A 9,113-nucleotide genomic window follows, 5' to 3' on the forward strand; every position below is an offset into this window, starting at 1 on the left:
ACCAAGCCATCATTTCAAAAAGCCCATTTCCAAAAGATCTGGATAACTTACTACTTTATCCTAAATTACAAATAGGAGATGTAATTATCTTTTGTTTTCCTTGCAATTTCCCATTTAGTTTATACTAAAAGCGACTATATTTTTGAGAGGAAATGCATCAACTGCCTTCTGATTAACATGGTCATTTCTAGCCGATTCCCACAAACAGTAAAATTAAGATAGATGCTGTCTAGCTACCGGCACTGAACGCTGCTCCACATGGTGGACTGGCCCAAGGCAATTAATAAGCTGCTGAGTATAAACGCTTAAATGTGTGCATGCACAAACCTATACTAGCAGAATTTTATACTCAAATACTGGTAACTATCTGCTTTTAAGAAAAATAAAAAGGATTTCCTTTTTGCCTTCCTTCTCCTCTAAATATTGTTTAATTCTAAGGGAAACCAGAGATTAAAAACAGAGCAATTTTGAAAAAGCATGCAAGAACTTCGATGGCAAGATGCAGAAATTGGAAATTGTTCGGTGTTTTGCTCTGCCTGTTTTAAGAGCAACTACATTCTTAAAAACACTGCTTCTCCTTCCTGTACAATTGAAACAAACATCCTTAAAAAATTCAGGGGTTGGTTTGTTTGGTTTTTGGGAGGTTGTTTGGGTTTTTTGTTTTGTTTTTTTAAAGGCTGGTGAAAATAGCCAACTGAACATAGTATTACCCAAGTTATACAATGCAGAAGGTAAAACCTGAAGCACGTTAGGAGTTGTAGCACATTTTACCTTACGCCCCACATACACAGGAATTCCAATAATCATAGCAGGAATAGCAATGCCAGCTATTAAGGCAATTCCTACAGGAGCTCCAACAAGTGTCCCTAGTTGCCACAGTATTTTCTTCTTACGGCTCCATGGTTTCTTTCCCCAAAATGTGCAACCTGATGGGCTAATAGAAAGAAGTAAGAAAACTGTAAAGAACTTGTAAATAAATCAACATAACTATACACTACTGAACCATTCTATAGTTACAAAATTACTGTTCTTAGGTTCAAGTTACATATGTTATAGATACCAAATAATCAGTTATAATTTCTTCAGATTTTTTTTTTTTGCCTTTACAGCATATTTTGCAACGTAAAGAGAAGCATATTGTATATTACCACATGCCAATTTGTGGTTCACAGGTAACTTATTTATAGTGTTTTTGTATTGCTTACTATGAAGACAATACAGCAGTATTAAGATATCAGTAAAAATAGTGGCTACGTTCATTTGTTGTACTAAGTACACATTACATGCATGAAACTTAGAAAAATATTTTAAAATAAAAAACAACAAAGCACTAATTTAAATACATGTATTGAAAACTAACTTTATTCTCAGATACGGATACTTCAACTGTGATTCTCTACTCCAACAGGAAGAAAGCCAGTCTTACAGCACCAAGGAATCTACTTCTATATACTTTAGAAAACAAATTACCAACGACAATTTTTTTTTTCTTAAATGTACCTTAAATAATGTAAATCTGAGATCTCTTTCATACATAGCCAACAGAATTCACAGCCACAGACAGCACAAGTCATATGATTGCAGCTTCCATCATTCATTTTTATTATATAAGCAGCACAGCGTGGGCATGGCTTTATGTCATCAGCTGTTTAAAAATGAATATTAAGATCATATCAGTTCTTTAGACAAGCAGATTTCATCAAAATATAGACATATGCTTGGGCAAACTGATTGAACCATTATCTGAAAAATGGCAGAAGTTCACTGTAACTTTGCTTTACAAATCTTAATTTGGCAATGACTTGACAGCTATTTGTATTTGTACACCTTGGACCAAGTAAAACTAATGAAAACAAGGCATATTAGATCACATTCAAGTAATTGGATAGTTAACGCATACACTCTGTTCAAGGATTTTCTAAGCTTAATGCAATATATATTAGTCAGACATTAAATATGTATGTTAATACAGGATTGATAATATGGTCTTTTTAAATATAATCCTCTTTTACATTTCATGCTGTTATGAATCTTTTACTTGAATATTTGGTCTCCACCCTGTTATTTCTTCTTCCTATCTTAAATCCATCTCCCCTTCCACATTAAGTGCATTTCTTTGGTATCACCAACCTCCTCGAGTCCTTTTTATAGCCCTACTTAATACTTAGTCCCTAGAAAACAATATTGTAGCAAAAAGAAAATTCTGTAGGCTCTCTAAGCGACTAGCTCTATCATTAACAAACAACTGGTCATTGAGCAACGGTGAAATACTTGTATACTGACACAACCACAGTTGTGATCTTCGCTCCTTCACATTACTGGTTAGCACCTGCACTCTGGGACAAGCTATTTACTCACAGCAGCAGAAATAACTTGTAGCTCCTAGTGCAGAAGTCCAAGTTTACTGCCTCTGTGCTATTAGGCAGGACAAAGGGAAAAGAGGGGTTATGCTTGGTATAAAGAATATCCAAAGAGGTGCAGAACCAGCAGAAACAGTACCAACTCCAGTGCAGAAACTAAACTGAGCAAGTTCTTACAGCACAGGTATGACAGAGCTACTGCTGTTCATGCTGGGAGTGACTGAAAGGGCAAGGAAAGGAGCTGACATGCTCATTTGTTTAAAGTTTATTTTAAAATTTATTTGACAACTAGAGCAAGATGCCAATTTTTAAGACAAGATGGAGTGCTGGATTGGAGAACGACCACTCTAACTACATGCAAGGTGCAAGAGAGACTTCTCCCCAAATATCTACCTTGTTTGGTCAGGCAGACACAAAAGCCGCCTAATAAATCAGAGTTTGGTGAAACTCGGAGCCAATTCTTCTCAATAGCAAACTGATCTTGCTCTGCAAAATACTACTCTGAATAGTTTATCTTCTTTTTTGGGGGTTTACAAACAAGTTCAATTTTAAGATGACGGAACTGTTAGCTTTCTGGTAGCCAAGACAAATGAGCTTTTTATTGAAAAACAGAAATTAGTACTAACAAACAGATGTCAAACATCAGGGCTGGCATCAGACTAATAGTCTCTTTTGAAAGCACAAAATCAGTGGTTTAGAGTTTTATTTTTAACAGCTTTTATTATTAGCAGCCCTGTGAAATTTCACCTACAGTGGAGAAAGTGTTCCCAGTGTGTAAGTGATACAACTAATGAAGTTAGTGGGCCAAACACAGAGAATGTTTTGCAGCAAGTTCCTTTGACTTCACATTTTTCAGCTACAAAGGAAGAATTTAAAATGCTGACAAGCCTGTAAGACTGAAGTCAGGTGCTGTGGTCACAGAGTACTTCAAATTATAACATTTAAAATTTTAATTCAGACAAAATTGCGTATTTTATGTTTCTGAAAGACAAAGCAGCTAGTATCTACCATGCTACTATTCAGTTCTTTCCTTTTTAGAGTTAATTGTGCAAATGTACTAAAAAGATACGTTACAGACACAGTATCCTAATCATAAATACCTGCTGCTCCAGATTCCTGGCTGTAACTAATAGATGAAGAACGAATTGTTCTCAGGCGCAGACTTTGAGCTCTCTCCTGGCGAGCAGCATCGCAAGTCTGGTTTGGATGCCAAATCTGCTTACAGTGGTAGCAAAACTCAGTTCCGCAGCCTTCTCGTCCACATGTAAGTTTGGGACAGCTGGCACATCCAAAAGCGATCACAGCATATCTTGAATGATCAAGAGGGGCAAGAGAGAATATCATTAATAAGAACAGTCCTATCTATAGACCAAAGCACACAAGACAGCTGCCAGAGCAGCTGAAGCAGGTACAAAGGCAGCGGACATCACGAGTTGACACTAGGCAGCCAGCACAGGTTCCTTACCACCTCCTTCCACAACTCTATCGCTATTGCATTAGACTAAGACTGTACAGAAATACTACAATCAGTGTTAACACTTTGCTCTATCCCACCTTAATAACTTCATGCAGTGCTGAAATATACTGTATTTAAGGCTGAATGCAGTACCGTTAAGGTTTACAGTCACAACGCAACCACAGTTTAGAAAAGCAGGACAATAAAACCAAAAAAGGTATTTAAGCAACTAGAAAAAGTTACAGTCTCAAAAGTGTCCCAGTCACTATGGGCATGTCTAAGCTCGACCCCTTCTATAATCTGGGAGCATCTCTGCTAAGTGATCTGTAGTGTAATCTATTACTGTAAAGGCATCTGACTTGGTACTGCATGACATTTTAGTATTTTACTGGTTGCCTTTTATCATGAATATCACTATCTACTTTAAATAGATGTTTGTTTACTCTTTATATTTTAAAATATCAAAACAACAAAGCAAGTATTTTATAAATAAGGATTTTGGTTTCTCAATTATTAAGACAATTTCATTTTTTTGACAACTTTTTAAATACATTTCAAATTGTAAATGCAGAAATTGATAAGAGTTCAGGGCCTCATTGCCACCTTTACTCTGACAATACTATAGAGCAAAAAGCTTCAAAAACATTGAGACTTACAAAACTGCGTTACACTATTTTGTAATCAGACACTACATGAACAATTCTATACAATGACAGAGTTATTGCCACAAATCAATTCCTCCATCAGGTTTGCATTTTAAAGTTAATGTGATAAAAATACAGACAATGTGTATTATAGTTCATATTAATACTAAATATATATACACATACACGTGCCTTAATTACTACCCATTGTAATTTTTTCAATGATTTTATGCAATAGCTTTCTTTTATATAGAAAACAATGCTAGGTCCACTGGTATGAACACTTAAAACAGATCTGTAGTTTTATTTATGTGAACAGTCCCCCTGAATAGACTTCAACAGATTTATAAATGCAGCATGGCTTAAATTTATGGCTGTTCAGATGAAGGTAATTTTATTTTAGAAGATTAAATTGTTTATTATTATCTCCTGCCCAATTTATAGCAGTTGCACAAAATTAACTCAAAATATTCTTTATCAGTAATGATACTAAAAAAAATTATTCCCACTCACATATCTATCTGAAAATTTAGCTATTGTCATTTTAGAGTAGCTACATCTGAAGCTCTGTAAAGTTAATGCAAGTCCTATCCCTTTAAGTGTTTTAAAACAGCATGTTTGAGGTTCCCCCCCAAGAAGTTCTGCAAACAAATAGGAGTTTTGAACCTTTAATTTACAGATGATGCAGTTACAAATAAAAATGAGATTATGCTTGTCTGTTTTCAAATATTTAACTTTCCAAGTAAAAATTTGTTTCAATAATTGCTAGACTCTTCTATATTATTGCCAAGTTAATCAGCTCTATTTTCCCACTTACAGCAACTGAAGAGGTAATTGCTTTGTATGTACACAAAGAGACTCTGATCCAAACGCTTCTTCAACATACAAGGATACGTCCAAAACTCACTAACGTTACATCAGAGAAGCTGAAGCATAGGCCACAGAACGAAGTTATCAATTTATATCCTGCCTCCCAGTGCTAATAATGAATGGGCACGTCCCTGAAAGCACTCCCCGTTTGGGATTGATGTATTGGCATACCTTTAGAAAGTAACTTTTTAGACCAGAGCAAATCTCAGTTCAAACTGTACAAGATTACAGGTTTAATTTCAGCATTTTGCATTCATTTTACAGGTGATGTGAAAGCCAGAAGTTCTTGTTAGGCTGAGAGAAGGGACAAACAACCAAATTCAAAGTAATAACAAGTAAAACAAAAACCAGAGGCAAAGAGCAATTAATTGAAGAAAGGATGTACAGTAAGAAAAGAAGAATGAAGAATTTGTACTCTTTTGCCCAATCTGCTTTTTGCCTGACAAAGGTAAGAAAATCCAGGAATCACTGCTCTCTTCTAATAATGTCACCAATACAATCTCAGAGCAAAACCATTAAATAATTCAGACAGAAGAAAAGACAACGCATTTGGAATACTGATTCACTAAGGCTTGTTAAAGTGACATCAGAAAACTGATATGAAGAAACAGAATCTTAAAAAATTAGTCTAGAAGAAAGCCCAAGAGGTTTCCTTATCCGTGCTCCTTCCCCAGGGAAAGATCACTTACTTGGCAGTGTCCCTTACCAAGCCACTGCAGGTAGGTTGTAGCTAGTCCAGACTTCTACAGTATTTCAGGTAACAACAATGGTCAGGATGCATCTGAGCTTGCAACAAAAGCTGAGGATGAAGTAGCCCAGGGTCAGAAAGACCGTGGGGTGCCAGCACTATGGACCATTTCTGGCATTAGACTGCTTTAGTGCTAGAGACCCCACAGCTCCCAGGCAGCTCGTCCAGGGCATAACTACTGCAACAGAGGTTCTCCTCCAAACTAATCCATAGTTCTTTTGTTGGGAAGATCGTAAGAAGTTCTCCACTGGGACAGGAGAAGTAGTAATACACTTAATACTGCAGTTAACTTTGTTTCAAGATCTGTTTGGTTCCAGTTTTGCCATGCCTAGGACCTGTTTCTACCCCACATAGAGTGAAAGACAGCTGAAAAAGGTATTTACTTCTTAACTATTCTTTGTTGTTTCCTGAGAACACAGGGGCCCACAATGTAGAAAAAACCCACTGTAACAGACTAACCTAGCTCTCCTCCTTTTTTTCCCCCTTCCTCATTCCCCGCCCCCCCAGGATCAAAAGTTTTTATAATTATTTGCTCTTTATCTGGTCCAGGTCTTTGTTGAAGTGTGACACCCAAACGCTGAAACAATATTACATAGGGTGTTTCATCAATGGTGAGGAGAGTTGAAGCACTGTCATGCACCATCCACTCAGTTCCTTCTTTTACCTATTTGTGCAGTGAACTTTTCCTACCAAAATGCTCTACTTTGCACCTATTTCCAATTTATTACAGTACTTAATTCTAATTTTAAAGACAACCTTAGGAAATAATGCTACCCTCTGAAGTTATTGCACCTCTTCTACTTTGGGATTAACTGAAAATTTAGTAAATGCATTCCATCCAGCTCCTTCATGAAATATTTGATCCATGCTAAAATCAGGTCAGCTACCATCACAACCCTAATGCATTCTGCCAGTACTACATATCAAAAACTGTTCAGAAAAAAAAATAAGCCCTCAGTTTTAATTGCATATTGTACAAGTTGATTACATTTGCTAAAGCAATTAGAAACTGCAGCTACTGTTGTACCACATAATTGTTAAAGCAAATGTCTGCTGCTCTGAAGTTTGTGCATAGTGTATGTGATACCTCATCTTTAAACAATGTTTGTTAGCATAGGCTGTTCAGTGAAAGTCTGAAGAGTGTTTGCTTCCCTAAACCTCACGCCTGTACAATTCCTTCTTCCATCCTCCTCCTATGCTCCACAACAACATTAAATCCCCGTTATTACTTTCTATGCTGCTCCCACTTCTCCTTCCCACCTCCTTCTGGGTGCTTTCTCCCAGCTCCCCTGTCTAACAGCGAGGTGAGAGACCAGTGCTGCCGCAGGCTCCCTCCCAGCTAGGCACATAGCAACTTGCCAGACAGTGCTGCAGTGGCTGCCTGGAAGGCCAAATTTAAGAAGATAACTGTAGGATTCACATGCAGGTATTTCTCTCACTGGAGGCATTATTGATGGTCTCTCTTTTGCTCAAGTATTATGTTTTTTTTCCTCGAAATGTCTTAGATTAACTTACGCTGAACGCTCAACCCCCTCTGCCCACCATATTTGAAGGTGCTAAAGGTTTCAAAAGCAATCAGAAGGATGGGAAAAAGACAAAACATGATTGCATGAGCTCTTGTTTCTTTAGGATGACAACCATAAAGAATGATCCTGCTGAGAAGTATCCAAGTAACCAATTTCATCCAATTTTAAACTAGTAATAAGAATTCAGTGAGGGTGTACTACGGGTGCATTAAAAACAGAGTTTTATCTATCACTTTCCCTAAGTGATAAGTGAAGCATTTCCCTACCACATGAAATATATTAGGAAAAAGTCATGTAATCAAAGTTAAGGTTGCTCACATAGTACTTGTTTGTTCCCCTCACACATAAACATTGGCATAGTTTAGCTGCCTGGCAATATACTGTGTTTTCCACAGGATTCCACCCTCATAGTAAGGAGCACGCAGTAGGCAGTTCTGGAGCAACTATTTAAATATTTGCTATATACTAATACATTGCTGTGGTCCCACCACGATTGCACGGAACTTTAATTTCACTCTGAAGACCCACTTTCTATTTTTATAGCGGTATTATCTATAGCAGTTATCATTACAGTTTCTGACCATTTGAAGATACTTAGGATTTTTTTTTTTTTAAAAACAGATGAGAAAACTGAGGCACAAAAAATAAGAAAGGTGAAAAGTCTCCATTAAACAAAACTGCCTTAGTCTACTTACTGAAGTACTAAAAAAGTATCTGAATCACTGAAACATGGTTTAACAGTTCTTACATGCTTCCCCTTACCTTGAGTAACAACAGTTTGTCCAGAACACAAAAGCTCAGGCAAACCTGAGCAAAGCATACTTCTGCCTATCAAATAATGCCTTCTAGTGGTTGTTTTCTTTTGCAGTATTGAAATATTAAGAGCAAGCTGTACTGGTTTTGTCCACATGACTTTGTTACAAGCCCATGCAACCAATCCATCTCTCGTCATTTTTCCTTCTCTGCTCAAACTATAGCGCAGCAATGCCATCCACTTTGGACCAGGTGATAAGAAACTATCACCTTCCCAGTTCCGGCTTTTGACCCGCATTAGCAAATTCTGTTTCATTTAAAGTATGAAAGCAAAATTACGTTAAGAAACATATTTGAAATACATCACTTAAATTTGAAAGCCTCCTAAACATTAAGCACCTGAACATTAATATTGGAATATTTAATCTACCTAATAGTCAGTCCTATTTTGCTTGTTCCCTTCCAACATTCTTCCTTTCTTCTTTCTACTTATTGCTCATCCGTGAGGCTTTGAAACAGAGATGTCATCTTCTATGGGTTTTTAGTGTGCACTGCACATCCAGACCACAGTCATGGCTATAACCTTTAGACATTATGATAACACAATCTCTAAAAAAGCAACTTGCTGAAGAATGGCATTATGAGACACGAACAGCAGAAAAGCGTGATGAGCTGCTCAGTAGTATTCAGCCTACTCATGTCAGAATTCAGAATGGTTTCAGAACTGTTTAAGTATCCGAGCAATGTTAAAACATT

At 36.9% G+C, this 9,113-nt stretch overlaps 1 protein-coding gene across 1 annotated transcript in view; it reads right to left on the minus strand.

Moving 5' to 3' along the window:
- RNF19A (ring finger protein 19A, RBR E3 ubiquitin protein ligase) overlaps positions 1-9,113 on the minus strand; it is a 22,003-nt gene that overhangs the window by 11,564 nt on the left and 1,326 nt on the right. Inside the window, exons 2-4 of the mRNA XM_009323073.1 lie at positions 3,461-3,669; positions 1,501-1,645; positions 772-934 (exon numbers count right to left, since the gene is read on the minus strand). Of these exons, the coding sequence (XP_009321348.1) occupies positions 772-934; positions 1,501-1,645; positions 3,461-3,669 (517 nt within the window). The remainder of the gene's footprint in view (positions 1-771; positions 935-1,500; positions 1,646-3,460; positions 3,670-9,113) is intronic.

The sequence above is a fragment of the Pygoscelis adeliae genome, unplaced genomic scaffold, assembly GCF_000699105.1.
Source record: "Pygoscelis adeliae isolate BGI_AS28 unplaced genomic scaffold, ASM69910v1 Scaffold174, whole genome shotgun sequence".
NCBI classification, from domain to species: domain Eukaryota; kingdom Metazoa; phylum Chordata; class Aves; order Sphenisciformes; family Spheniscidae; genus Pygoscelis; species Pygoscelis adeliae.